Source organism: Halictus rubicundus, chromosome 6 (genome assembly GCF_050948215.1).
Source record: "Halictus rubicundus isolate RS-2024b chromosome 6, iyHalRubi1_principal, whole genome shotgun sequence".
NCBI lineage: Eukaryota > Metazoa > Arthropoda > Insecta > Hymenoptera > Halictidae > Halictus > Halictus rubicundus.
In genome coordinates, this window is record NC_135154.1 from 10,652,330 (window position 1) to 10,667,908 (window position 15,579).

General features: G+C 44.0%; 1 protein-coding gene across 2 annotated transcripts in view; it reads left to right on the forward strand.

Moving 5' to 3' along the window:
- Positions 1-15,579, forward strand: part of LOC143355226 (lachesin) — a 269,389-nt gene that overhangs the window by 216,344 nt on the left and 37,466 nt on the right. For both annotated transcript variants that reach the window (XM_076789863.1, XM_076789864.1), the window contains exons 6-7: positions 2,280-2,497; positions 5,146-5,221. In XM_076789863.1, coding sequence (XP_076645978.1) covers positions 2,280-2,497; positions 5,146-5,221 — 294 coding nt within the window. The remainder of the gene's footprint in view (positions 1-2,279; positions 2,498-5,145; positions 5,222-15,579) is intronic.

Genomic DNA, 15,579 nt, shown 5'->3' on the forward strand with positions numbered 1-15,579 from the left:
TTCCTGAAACCATTCGACGAAGGATCTTTATTTAAATTTTAAAGCCCTTTACAGTGTCTACACGGCCCTTAGTGTATCTGTCTTCGTCCATGACTACGCTGAAATCAGGTATTTCCTTACGCAATATCCGATGCTCCCTGCGAGCCCCAATAAAAATTAAATAGCCGACCCCGTAGATATGTTTGCTAACCGGTAGATATAGTTCAGTCAGGCGAAATTTATAGTTGTGGGTGGTATGTGTGCGGATTTCATCGTCGTTCACACACGTGTTCCATTTCATTTTATTTCCTGCGAATTCGCGTTAAAAGCGACACGCGTCGATACAGCGACGGCGCAATTGTAAATTGAAATTATACTGACTGCCGCAGGTTTTAACGACTAGCCGGTCCACTCTATCGGCCCAAATTCGAAGAACATATTTATGCTCTTTATGTATATGTACGTTCTATCAAAACGTCACAATTATTTATGAACAGACGAGGAATGCAATGGTAGGCAAAAGGCAAATGTATTCGCACTTCAAAAAGGAATAACTTCTTCAAAATTTCACCGAACGACTTAAACTTCTTTTGAGACGTTAGGAGAATTAATTTCCTGGACTAATTAATTATTGCAACCTAGTAATTTTTCAAATTTAAATTTTAAAGAAGCTATTCCTTCTGAAAGGAATACCTGCAAATACTTCGCCATTGTATTTGCACAGGTGGAGCTTCTAGACACCAAATCTGCGCACAGAAAAAGACGGATCGCTTTCAGGATACCTCGTTACAGAAGATGATGTCGGTCTTAAATTCATATTAGGATCGAGGACAGGGGATCGCTGATTTCTTTAAAAGCTCCACAAACTTCCATCATAGATGCAATTAAAACTTTGCTAAGCAATTCCGTGGAAATTGAAAATCCGCTTAAGCGTCTCTCTCTCTCTCTCTCTCTCCCTCGAGCACGATGGAGTCTGGGCATGTTCCTCTCGTTTCTTGACCATTCTGCGTGGTGTCCACGCGTTGCTTACGCCTTCGACCTTGTTTCATTGCCATTCCCGTCGCGAATGGCACGGCGAGACGACGCGACGGTGAACTCGCACATCCCCTCCCCCCCCCCATACCTTGAACCGGCTGAAAAAATATGGCCGGAAGTTCGCCCGTGAAAGTTCGAAGACGCTAGGTGTATTGTTACGAGGTTCAAGTTAAATTGAAGCACTCCCAAGCCCGTGGAGGCATTATCAGAGCCCGGGGAGAGAGACGCTCATGGAAAACCATTCGTCGCCGGCGAAATTACTTTTTTATTGGAGCCACTCTACGCCCGGCATAGTTAAGTCTACGCAATTTATTTTCCGAGATTTAATGTTTCGGAAATGATGGGCATATCGTGTGGGGACATTCAAAATTTCAAGTTGAGACGGAACCCTCGACGCTTTTAATGTTCGGCTAAACACTATGATGGATACGAGGGAAGGGAATCGCGGATTTTATTGTTCGAGATATCTGCGGTTCTGCTGGATGTCGTACAAAAAGAGGGACGGAGAATTCTCTTTAAACATGGTTTTTACGTTAATCTTTGATGAACCCCGACAGAGCGAGGTGAATTGCTATGCGTTTATTAGGACACTTGTGACATCCAGTATCTTTTCATTGATTGTTTCATCTGTGTATTAGTTTGTACGGAAGTGCGTTCGTTAGACTCAACATTTTTAGAAAGTCGTGACACACAATAAGTATGCTGGTAAACGCATATACAGTAAATTCTCGATATATGTCAACAACACGGGCCTTGCCAGCGACATGAATCGTCCAGGAGCCGTGCTATGTTTACATTCCTCGGCGTCCGATGCCTCTCGAGCTCCGTGACCCCTCACGGTAGTGGTAGCCGTAGTGGGGATAATTTCGCGACGTTTATCGTCCAGGCCTTGGCGACATATATAGAGAAGTCACTGTAGTGTCACACTTTGATATTATAAAATTATTGGTTGAACTGGTATGTGGGTCAATAAGCGAATTATAAAAATGTATACTGAAATTATAGCTGTAGTGGGAGCGTGGTAGTACCTTTGACGAATAAATGAGGAACATGACAAGGTTTGACCGAAGAAAATTGGTTGTGGGATGTGCTGGCGTTTTGTCTGGCGCATGAAGAGCGTGGAGCCGCGAAGTAGAGAGACGCGTGTTTCGGCAAACTCTGGCCCGAGATTTATCGGTGGGGAACAGTTATCGATCCCGGGGACCGGCTTGTATCGCTAGTAATTGGAACATTTATGAGCCAATCAATCACTTTTCTCGTTGCAGTTATCCCCATGCTGTGGATCCCGCACCAATTGGTCGGTGCACCCTTGGGCTACGCAGTCACGCTGGAATGCTTCACCGAGGCTCATCCAATTTCTTTGAATTACTGGACGAGGGAGGACGGGGTAATGATTCAGAACGCCGCCAAATACAGAGTCACCACCACGCCGGAGAAACCCTTCTACAAAACGCACATGACCCTAACCATATACAACATAAACGTAAGCAAACGTTCCTCGCTATTAGTACAGACTCGAAAACCAGTATGACCTGGTAGCTTCATCCAAGGATATCATTAAAATCCTTGAGCTTTCCTCGAACGCAGCGTAGTCGTCGATCTGTTGATCAGTAGACTGCGAATTTCATGAAAAATAACAATTTTCTGATTGAATTCGGACAAACCGGAGCGAAATGAAAATTAATGTTCTTGCTTAATGTACTCAATACGTGTATTTTAAAATTTTTCTTCTATGCAAAATAAAAATTGTTCGCATCGATTACAATAAACTAGAGCCAAGTAGAAATCTCATTGTTCCTTTAATCATTTTAATAAGCTGGGACTTATACATTAAATTCTTTTAATATGTCTACTGCTTTAAATTGCACTTAAACATTTCGACCATAAACGCGTAAAATCTAATTATCGGCGTCGCAGTGGCGAAAGTGTTAAAATAAAGCACCGATGCTAATTGAAATTCTGTTAAGCATTAGACACTTTCGACAGATTCTTAATAGACGGCGCGATCGTTATTATAACTCCATAATGACGGAAAATTGCTTTCCAATGTTGATACATGGTGCGCATAGGTACCAGCTTAAACTATAGTTACACCGAGGGAAGACAATTTATTTGAAAGCCACTCGGCGAGAATTGTTCTCGTAGAATCCTGAAAAATCGGCTCGCGAGCGCGTCTGCACTTTAAGGTAGAAACGGGTTGCGCTTTAACGATCGTCGGGTTATGAAATTGTATTAAAATGGCGAGCAGAGAGCTTTAAAAGCATATACCGGTGACACGGCTCTCGAATCCGCGGATTGCAAATATTGATCATAAATCAGAATCCATCGATATTCTCAGAGTAAACGCCCGGGACGCCTATAATGTAGCTTCTAACGCTCTCGGAATTAATTACGGTGACTTCTGTTAATATATGAGTAATTTTTCTGTATATTTTAATTCACCCTTCGGCGCAAAATAGTGATAAATATAATCTCATAAATCACAATCCGATGACAAAATAAATTTGTGACAAGACGGAACAACATTAACCTCCCACAGTTCACGTGAAATTTTTTCCTAGTAATGCCCACTGTTTTAAACAAATTTCCGTCCATCAACTTCCATCAACTTTCGGTTATGTACATGCTTTTAAACGGAAGCGAGAGTGAACAATGTGTAGGAAAGACACAAGGGACGGTCGAGGAGCAAAATTAGAAGACAAGGGCACTCGTTGTGCTGTCTAGAGGAAGTTTCCGCGGGCGGAAGTTCGCGCGCACGGTTTTTCGCGGAGAGAAGAGTGGCTGTTGAATTTGAAGATTTTTCTGAGCGTGTAATAATCCGGTAACTGCGGTCCCAGTCCCGAATCGAGCGCCGGAACACGCCCCTAACCTTAACTCTATCCAGCATCAACACCTGCGAAGCCAACAGGTGATATTTGAAAAGTTTTGCGACGCCTCGTGAGATTTGTTCGCGGATTATTTTCACGTATGGAAACGGATAGTCTTATAACTCCCGTCTTCCCCTGTTTCCGCGGGAACAGGGACACTTCCCCCCCCCCCCCCCCCGGTGGTGTCTGTCGACAGACAGAGAGTGTATATAACGTTCGTGGTTTTTTGTCCGGTTGCCACGGTCCCGGGGGATCTTTATTGCGTTGCTTTTACAGGGATAATAAATGCGTCTGGGGAAAAATTTCAGAAGTACAAACGAGTCAAGATAGAAGTTACTTTTACTCGGGGCCGGCTCGCGGTCTTCTTTATAAATCAAACCGCGAGCCAGCCGCAACAGAAGTTATCAACAAAACTATCTTAGAAGTTTGAGCCGCGGGGAAAGACAAGAAAAATAAACGAAAGACAAATTGCTAAGTAGCCGGGCCGAACCGGCGAGACGAGCCACGAACGGATGGATTCTCTGTGAAACCAATATCAGAGGTTCGTGAGATAACAGCGGGAATGATAAATGACAACACTGGGAGGAAGATCCTTAACTTCTCCGAGGATCCAACATTCTAATTATGGTACAATCACAAAATGTTCGGGTCGCGAGGATCTCGAGATTGCGGAGCATAGGTATTCTTTCGAACGGGGGAAAATCGGAGAGGAATTGGTTTGTTGGAAACGTTGTAAGAGGTTATTTGGAACCCAAGGAATCATTGAAATCACTCAAATAAAATGGTGGCTCCACTGTGAAGTCATCCCGCTGCGTTTAGCCTGTCTTCTGACTTTGAGGGTTAAAAAGATGGGGGAACTTTCGGAATTTTTTGAGACGAAACTCAAAGGCATAGCATTTTAATATTTTGTGGGTTTATTTGACAATGTTGAAAGAATACAGAAAAATTTATTTCACGTAAAAATATTGATTTTACACATACTTATGACGATTCGATCAGAGAGATGAAATCACTGGATTACCTTCCTGCTTTGAGGGTTGGAAAGTCAGGGGAGATTTAGAAATTTTTTGAGACGGAACTAACAGGTGTACCAATTTTCAACTTTGTGGACATATTTGTCCATGTTTATAGAATACAATAAAATTTTTTACATAGTTCTAGACGGTTCAACCGGAGAGAGCTGTCCGGTCAAAGTAGACTTTTCCGCACTACTTACGCTTCCGACTGTTTTTATTTCTCACCCAATCGTTATTCTACTTTTCAGGAGACGGATTATGGCAGCTACAAGTGCAATGCGAACAATTCACGCGGAGGAACCGACGGCACCATCCGCCTGTACAGTAAGTGTCGTTTGTTTATATGCAGTTTAACCATCCCGCAGAAATGTTAGTCGAGCTAATGATGGACCGCCGCTGTTCGTGTACATCAGTGGTTCACAATCAAAATACTTAGTTAACTTACGGTCCAACCAACCATTTTACAGGATTAAAAAGTGCTAGTATTCATTTGTTAAAAAATGATAAATATTCTGATGGCAGTAGCCGATGTAATGGAATTTCATTTTACGAATTAGAATCCGCAGTCTAACTGTCTATAAAAATGTTCGAAGTCTTGGTTCACGTCCCGCAGCAAGTTTCAATCTTCGAGGAGATTTATTTTAATATTAGGCAGGTTTAGTGCGTTCCCCTCGAGCGAGCGTTTAGATGATTTTCTCGAAAAGTTCGAGCATCGTGTCTGCGGATCACTGTCGCGTTATTTTCGGCCGTGGCGAGAGTTTAAGAAAGTTTGAGAAGCGCTGGGCTGTACCCTCGCCCGCGCCCGGTTGCGGTGTAGGTGTTTACGAAGTTGAGGAAGAGGGGAGTCGTGTTATTTGCTGGTAACGCTCGGAAATCGGATGCAGAACGTTCCTCGGCCGATGTGTTCGGTATCGTATTGGCCAAAGTCTCGGATTTCAGTAATTTCGACTACCTCGACAAATAGATACCCGCAATTAATGAACTGCTCCGGCAAGCCTCGGGGAATGCTTTTGCGGCGATCTGTTAATTCGTGATTACATCGTTGCTGAAATCGCGCGAAAACACAGCTAGCCCTGCCGGTTACGGTATTTGATTTGAGACGCGAAGCAATTACTACTACATCCACCGGTATGCCCTCAGGAATGTTTTCGCTGGGAATCGTTTAATCTGTCCGATCATTTTTCACACTCGCGAAAGTCAATATTGTTTAGCATGTAGGATTCTCGACAGGGATAGTGATTTCTCGGAAGATTTTTCGTAACACTCCAGCGTACCTCTTCTGAATTTTTCAGTATCTTCATGCGAAAATTTTACTATTTTTCTTTTTTTTTTGTGTGTGTTTCATGATTTCTGAGAAAATATTTCTTTATTTCTTCTTTTTAAACATTCAAATTTCCAGAGACCACACAAAGCTCCAACCCTGTTTCCTGCTCACAATACTTTGTTAAAAGCGTCCAGGGCACCATGAAAGATATAATCGCAAAAAGCAATAGCGTTTTAGCGTAAATCCTAGCGTTTATGCCAGGAAACGACGCACAGGAGGACAGAAGATTTTCGTGGGGCAAATCTTCGATTGCTCTGCAGCTTCCTCCGAAGCACCGTGTACACGCGATGGCGGCTTAATGTATGCATGTGACATAAAGAGCGGCCGCGCCGCGGAAATGGCCGGCCGCTGTGCAAACACGCGTCCACCCACACGTAATGTGCACGCGCGAGTGTGGACGGACACAGGGACGAACGACAGCGTGTGATTTCGGTGTTCCCGTGGGGTGAGGGTAGCCGTCGCGTCGCGTCGGTGGGATGAGAAAGAGAGGAGAAAACACCGGGCCCATTAGTATGCATCGGTTTTTCGCATTAGCGACATTCAAATGAAGCGGCCGTTTAGCATAAAAGGCTGCCGGCAAGAAAAAAGAAGGTGATCCGACCGGACGATTACACCCACCCCCGCCTCGAATCCAGGGTTAGGTCCTGGCAGGCTCGTCTTCGGCGTAGCGATCACCAGAAACGTTTGCTGTAATAACGATCCGACGGTGATAGTGATTTCAGGGTGGCTGCGACGGATCACCCCTGTTCCAGTATCCTAAAATTCGGGAGCTTTTTAGAGAAAAAGTGAAATTTCTGTCCCGGTGAAATACAAATTGTTGCACCCAAGCACAAATTTATGGCAGTCGAATTAACCCTCGTGCGTTTTCCCAGTCGACCAGACACAGACGTTTGCTTTTAATTGTAACTTTTCGTGTAACGCAACTAATAGTACAGGTGATCTCTTTTGGAAGATAAACAAATGTTAGCGAACGTGTGAACCGCAGATCTCAATTTACCTTCAGCTCGGCCTGGCACAGATATGCACGAATTTGATTAACTTTCGTTTGCAACTGTGTCAATCTTGGCATAAATATATTCACCATGATTACGGTTTGCCCGTTGGTGGTTTCCCGTGTAATTCGATTGCTAAAGTTAATTTTAATTGTGCAGAAGCGGATGGAATCGCCGAGGGTTCCAGGCTTTATTAACTATTCCATTATGCAATTACATATCGCTCTTGAAAAGTGTATTATTAATGCCTTAAGCAGACTGACAGGTAACCGTGTTCGACCCGGCGAATAGTAATTTTCTTTGTGCGTTATCAAACATTATTGATATGTTTAATAGTTAATACACTATTGACTCTCACACTGTAATTAGTGTAACGTTTGCGGCAGCCGCGTCTGTGTATCGTGATCGATACCACACAGCTCAATATAGAGAACAATAACCTATATATAATACATCGGCTAGTATTGTTTCAGTGCCGATAACAATGGAGATATTCAACAAAAATGGGACACGCTAATTTAGAATTATTGACAGAGGGGATTCGAAAGTAGATTGTCACTAAATGCCGCAACAATCGACAAAGAGCGTCACTGTTAACTCCGTGTGACAAAGGATTAATCATTTCCGTCCTAAATAACTTCCTGGACCGTAATTCGTCGTGAGAATGTCTCTAGTTTTCCAGGAAAAAAGGGGGTCACAGAATTTTCATTAACTTAACCACGAAATTCTAAAGAACAGAAAACCAGACCTTTGTTTGACAATTTAACATTTCAACATGATACGTGCTGCGTCTCCCGGAAATTACAGACGGAATAAATGATTTTTAAGATGACGTAGAAATTAATTTTTCGGCTGAAAAATTTCGTGCACATTTCATGAAACGAATTGGTTCGATTTTATGAAATATTCGAGATCGCAGCCGACATGTTCAGGCGAATGTAAACGTCGGCACGAGTCGGATCGGATAACGAATTTTAAGTGCAGCGCTAGTGGCAGTAACAAATGAAAGTTAAGTAGATACCAGATACGCGGTCATAAAAGCCCTGGCTGGAATTTATCACGGAAGCCGTAAAATCGTGTGTATGTTGCAGTCGAAACGGAGTAACAGTAACGGCGGGGAAGGCCAAGACGAAAGTTTTCCAGCGAAAGCTTTCGCCGTGGGTTAAGAGTGAATACGGTTGTACAAATAAGTTAACGCGCGGGGGCGGAAAAAAATAAAAGGAACAACGAAAACCGGAGTAAGTATACCGGGCTCCGGTATACCGGAGGGAAATCCTCCGGCGTGTTCCACGGAAATTGCTTTCTAATTGGCGAGATTTTTAAAAGTCGCACAATAGCTCAGAGAATGTAGACCAGCCCCCTCTCCCTCTACCGTTCGCTCCCGGACACGAATATTACTTACTAATTGGTCCCTTTTATAAAACAAAATGTATAAAGGCGGCGTTCTCGGTTTCGCAAACAGCCAGCCGGCCGAGTTCATTCGCAATTATTCAAGCTTAACGGCCGGAATTTTTCCTTGGTTCCGTTCAACTGCGTTCCCATTCAGCTTTCCTTTTAACTCCACATAATCCCGAGTAATTCTTTCCAACGCGGCCGCGTTAATCCGACGTTCCCTACGACGATTGTTTACCGGCGGACCTCGAATGTATCGAACTGTTAACAATGCCATTAACAATCGATGACGACCTGCTGAACTTCGAGACACATCTATCGAAGCCAATTTTCACTTTGATCGATTGTCACCGGAACAGACACTAATAGCGAACACGTTTAATCAAATGATTTTCTGTTATTCTTAAAAATGTCCTTGGACGGTCCGTTTGAGGGTAAATTTAAAGGACATAGCGTACTTTTTCCATATTTTTCACGAAGAATAACCTGTTCTTCGGCCACGGAATTTCATCGAATGTTCTGCGCGAATTTCCGTGGAAGAACCGATTCGTTGACTCTCGCTGCTCGTTCCGAGGAGATCGATCTTCCTTCGCAAAACACCGGCTGCGAGAAGATAACAGCCGCCCAAAGGGACCCGAATTCATTCGGTTCGCAAGGTTAGGGCGGAGATAAAAGAGAAGGGAATAAGTTCGCGCGAAGGTCCCAAAAGGGACGCCGCATAGACTGGAAACGAACACCGGGGATACCGGGACAGAAATAACAACGGCGAAAAAACGAAATACCTCATTCCTGAATATCGATCCTGTGCTTAAATTATATTGACAAAAAGAACCCGAGACGCTATTTCCAAGTTGTTAAGATAATTAACGAACGAACGGAATGTGTATTTACCTCCTGTCTCTTGGAATCGAGGTGGACAATTTTTGTTTTACATAAAGTTTCGCATAAAGTGAGAATATGTGCTCGAATAATAACACGAGAACGTGTAATTCCAATAATTGCCAAAGAAAAAATCATGAACGGAAAATGTTGAGTTCCAGGCGGTTCTAGCGTTGATCACAAAGACAAAACAGAGGAAAGTGCGTCGAGGAAAGGGAAGACGATCGGTGCTGGAGCGTGGGAGGCAAGAGAGAGAGCCGAAATTAAGTGGTAGAAGTCAGAGATATGTCAGACGAGTTTTATTAAGCGGCATAAAAAAGAGATTTGTAGTCGGACTGCGAGACGGAGACGGAGACGGAGACGAGCCCCGGTTAGTTCTGGGGTGGCCGGGGGTCTTTGGTTGCGGAACTGCGGCCCCCAAAGGGGGTGGCGACGGGGATGAACAGAAGGGAGCTGAACGGTGAAGAGCAGGAGAGATCGTAGAGATATGAATTTATTATTAAGGACCGCCTAAGGGCCAAAGTACCCTGTTTCTTGATAACCAACCATTCCAACCTGCCGCCCCATCTCCTCGTTTCTTTTTCCTTTGTTTCTGTCCTGTGTCCTCTTTCTCTCTCTATCGTCTCCCTTTTCGCGAAAGTGTTCCTTACTTTTTCTGATTCCTCTCCTCTCTCTCTCAGTGTACCCTCTCCCCGATGCTTCCAACCCCCCATTCGGTGGAAAAGCTTGAGCACAGCTAATTTATTCCATAGTCGAGTCAAACTGCTATTTGTGAGGGCCGCCGGAGGCTGCGGAGCTGCGGGCCGAACGAACAGAAGTTGCCGGTGTTCCGCGGATGACAACAATATCATATTCATTCGGCTGTTCCCCTCCTCCTCTTCTTCTTCATCTTCTTCTTCTTGTTGGTCCAGAATTCTTGTGTCTACCCGTTCCTCCCCTCCGCTTCCTCGGACTTGGACTCGCGTATACATAATGCAACGCTTTGGCCTCGTCCACGACGAGGATTTAATTGTCGGTCTTACGCGGAATTCCTGGAACCATTTACCATGCTAACCCCCCTCCCCCCAATTAATAATCCCGGGAACAATTGTTTCGGACACGCTTTGGCTGGCTAGTTCTAACTGGTTCGACGATTTGAATTTTTTATTAGAAATTACATTCGTTTTTGGGTGATTTTTATGTTGATGACCTTGAGTAACCTTGGGCCACCTTGTGGAATGTCACTGGAGAAATAAAGGCTAGGGGTCGTGTAAGAGGTGGTCTTTAATGTGAGATATTAAAATGATTATTTTTTACTTGAAGGCTATTTTGAACCCTTGAAAATTAAGTGCAGAGGGTGTGAGAATTTAATAGAAGCAAGGGGGGAGGACTGACTTGTACTAGTGAAGAGTATAAAAGGATTCTGGGAGTCCCTGTGTGGGGGTTTCTCCGTTCAGTTTCGCCCAGCCTATACGTACGAGCTAGACGCTGACGGTTGCATTACGAAAACTATTGTTGTTCCGATTAATGTGCACACAGCGGAATGATACCCGACCGATTGAAATCGATACCCATCGTCGAGCTATATTTAGTTTAATGCGTTTCTGCGATGACGTGTACGTATACGAACCGCAATTGATGTACTCTCGAAGCATGCTGCGTATTAATTACGCATGTTGATTATGCCGTTTGGAATTTACTGCCTTGGAGAACATGTAACAGACTGCCGCGGCAAAATTTCCTGGCGTTGGCGTCGCGTTCCTTCGATCCACCGTGGGACCAATGAATTTCTAACCTGTCTTATAACGAAATCAATTCAATATTTACGGAAATTTAAAAACACATTCTCCATAAAAATTTGTATGCATCTCGCTGCCACCGGCGAGTTGAATGTCATTCAAAATAGAATAAAACAGTGACAAAGCATCGTTGTAAAGGTAAGACTTCCTTCTGCCAGATCGCATTGAAATTATTATAAACAAAAATTGTTTAAACATTATAGAGTGGTTCGAAGTTGTACCATTTCAAAAGAAGAGGACCCTCAGATTCTCACTCCGTTTCACAATAAAACAGTGTCCTCGGGAAAAGAGTTCGAATAATCTAACTTCGAGTATGTGAAAGTGGAGACTTCCCGCTTTAAGATAAGCGCAAGTAGAATGTTGTAAGATTTTTTTGTACGAAGTTACAGGAGTTCAAAACTTGGCAATTTTCTGTTATAATCCAGTGATACGACACGATGTAACTCCTGTAACAATTTATTAAGTAAACCAAGGTTTGTTAGGATGTGCAAGGTGTAAGAGATAATTGCTAAATAGTAAATCGTGTTTTTCCTATTTCCATATCATGAAATAAATTGTTCTGATTTCGCGTGACTATTATGAGCACTGTTGTGCGAATCAACACGTTAATTTTGCGTAGTTTATTACTGCCCAGAAGAAGAGATTCTGCAACAATCGCGCAATGCAATAGGGCCCATAGCAACGCAACAGTTGAACAATCTCCCCAGTGTTTACAAGCGTAAGGTACAACGGCTGGTTAAAGATTCATGGCGGGCGACAGTTAATTTACTCGTTACTAAACGGGAACCCCGATTGCGGTGCAGACACGACACAATGGACTCATTCGGCCACTGCGCACAATCGTAATAAGATATTAAAGGAAAGTTCCCATGGGCAGATGTGTATTACTCGGGAGCACAAGGTTGCGTGCGCGAGTAAGTTCGTTTCCAAACAGAGAGTGAGAGGGAGAGACAGAAAGCCGTAGCCTCGCTGGCGCGGGCCTGAAGTTTCGTTAATCAATTTTTCTTCGCGGAATACAAACACGGGGAGCAGAGAGTGTTCCCCTGAAATTCTTCCGCGGTGTTGATTTTCCGCCGTGCTATCGATCGTCTCGAAATTTATTAATGAAACGAATTTTCGCGGCAAACTGCTCGCCGAATTTTCAAACAAAACGACCGCTCTTCTCAGACTCGAAGATAGTCATCTTCGGATCTTCTTCGGTCATGAAACGATTGAATAAAACAGTCAAATCACTTCTGTTGTAAAATGAACACTTATTTTAAGAAATAGTAGCAGCGCTGTAAAAATGTAAAATAAATCTGAGAAATTGTGACGCAAGGGCAAAACTAATTAGCCTGCGAAGGATGTCGCTGGAAACTTTTTTATTTCAAGAAACACGACGCCATCTATACAGTTGAATATTTTCCTGTCAGGATAAAAATTGATTGTACGAAAAGACAGCAGCTCACATTAGGGAGCTATCAATTGCACAATTTTTAGAAACACTGCCAACGAAAAGAAAAAAAAGAAATGGTCGGTGAAAATTTTTTAGCGCATGCTCCAACGTTAAAGCTCGCTCACAGAATATTCGCGAGAGAAAGTAAAGGCCGCGGAGGGTGTGAAAAAAGGACGAAAGTTCAACAGGGAAGAGTCAACGCGCGTCGATCAATGATTCAGCTGGCTCGCGCGTTTCGGTTTCGATTAATTGAAGGGAAACACGGGCTGGTTATCGGTCGATTAGAAATTTAGCGGTAGTTCCGAGGAGGGTTTCGTTCGTGGGGCCGAAAATCTCGCTAATGAATGCTTTAGGTTGATAGGCGCACGCGCGCGTGCAGCTCGGCTCTTTCACGACCGCGATATCGAAGTTGCCGGGTTTAATTACGAATTGATCAAGACTTGCCGCGAACTCGGCAGACGGCGACCGCGCCATCGGGATGCCTTTTGTGAGCAAGCCCCGACGGGAGAGTAAAAATTTCCCGGCGTTCCCAGAGCGACGGGAAGTTTCCGCGGCTTCCGGGCCATCGTTCGAAAACTTGTCCTTCGACCGTGGCTAACGACTCCATCGATTATTTAGGCCAATTGTATGCTCTCTCACTGCTGTTGTGCTCGTCGTCCAATCAAAGTCTGCACTGGCTACCGCAAAAATGCCGTGAAATCGCGGTGAACTTGGCCAAAGGTCGCGAAACGTTCAGTGGCATTAGACTTGTCTTGAATTTGAAGTGTGAACTTGTAAAATTTCATAGTGTCCACGGAAAGATCTTTACAATTTCAGTGACGGCAAAGTAAGATGCATAAAATAAATGGCGGGATCAGGGTTAAAATATTTGTGGTTTGTTGCAGGGCAGAGATTAACACACGGTGGAGTTTTGCATTAATTGTGGTCTGCGCCGTCTTAATTAGAGGATATCGGAGATCGTATTACGTGCAGTACGTTTATTCAACGAATTTGGAGGTCCTGCTTTTTTGCCCAGGTTTCCTGGTCCGCGTCAATTCGTAGATTCCACAGCGACACGGGAACGGGCCGCGAGAATGAGATATTTAACGAATTTACTTTCCGCGCGCGCACTAACGAAGCGCTGTTCGTGGTTCGCAATTAATTCAACCGCGAGGAAGTGTGTACCTATTAAAAAAAATACCGGGAATAATTTGCACGCTAAAGAGACAAAAGCCGGCGGCGGAGGGGTGGTCTGTCTCCTCTAATCCCTCCCAGAAATATTCTCTGCTCATACATTTAAAAATCTCTAGTTTCACCGTTGAAAAATAGCGAATCCGCTCTGTCGGCGAGGCAACGTAAAATCTTCCGATGGCGGAGATGAGGGGCGGGTCGGCGAGGAAGCCAGTAATTAATTCGACAGTTTTTTTATTAGCGTTAATTGATTCGCTCGCGAGGATTCGGTCGGAGGTCAGAGACCGGGGCGGAAAAGAGGCTCCGAGGAAAGTGAAACACGGCTGTCTCGAGGGGACAGGCTAAGTAGAAAGCGCCTCGGTTGGTCTGTCGATGGAACAGACCAAGAGTATCCCCAGTTAATGAGGAACCCTTGTTGCCACCCTTTCCCTTTCACGCTTTGTGTTCACGCCGCGACGTCACGCTCCCCGTTCCATTGTGGTAAACGTAATCGACTCATTATCGGCGCTGTTCCTGCAATTAAAACCCGGTTGTATCGTTTCCAGGACACTCAGACCTTTGGTGTCTACCTTGTCGAAGGGTGCGCTGCAAACTCTTCGTTTCGTGTCGTATAAAATAGAGGAACCGGTGCAAAGTCATTATTATCGTTTTGTATATTACATCGATGACCCAGCACCAAATTATTATTCATGCAACGAGGTACCTACTATTATTGTACAGCTTCAACATTATTAATTTTTTCAGTCGAAACACATTGTTAGCATCCCTAGGTCAAACAGATGCCACGAAGTGAAGCAAAGTAGCACAAGGCCTCCGAGATTTTACGGAAAGCTGTAGAAATCGAGGGCACTCGCTAGTCGACTAAAAGGAGTTTCGCCGGGTAGTTACGCACTGGTTTAATTCAATAACCGAAGAACGAGTACGGGAAACTGGAATAGGAGAGCTTGCCTGGCCGTCGTAAACTATAAAACTCACGTCGAATTTATGTAGAGGGAACAGTGGACCGCGAGCATGTCCCGATCCAGGATCAATCCTGTGGAACACCCGTTGCACAAAGCGTTGTCATTTATAACCTCCGAAACTCGTTGCGCATCGCTATGGCCCGATAAACCTGTCCGGACCATTGTCTCGGAAGAAAACCGATGCGACCGGCACCGGTAAAGAGACACCGGCGCAAAAATCATGGCTGTCAGGCCAGAAACAAAAGAAACACACGGGGAACAAAGGAGAAGCGAGGTTGTAAACACCGGCCGCTAAAATATCACCATTCGGAATCTGCTTGCACGGGCTGCAGCCTCTCCAGAAACCCTCTAGCGAAACCTTTCGTTAATCTAGATCTTGGCACTAGAGCTGGGGACTAATAGATCCGATTTTTTAACATTCTAACAATCTAGGTATTGGTAAATCTATAGAAATTGGAGTCCAGGGTTAGAATCTAATGAATTCAATTTTTTAACTTAAGCTCTTTGATTCTAGGTCTAGAGACTGATAGATTAAATTTTTCAATATTTTGACAATTTTGAGAAATTGGATTCTGGGACTAGAACCTAACTGAATTTTTCCCCATAAATCGTACATATCTATGATTGCTATTTGTGCAGTTCTTTATTTTTATTTTTGAGGTATCTGCTGGTGTATTTCTCTTATTTTCGTAGACACAAAGAAACAGCTCGGGAAGGGATGATTCAGTACGATTCAGTGAACATGACGGA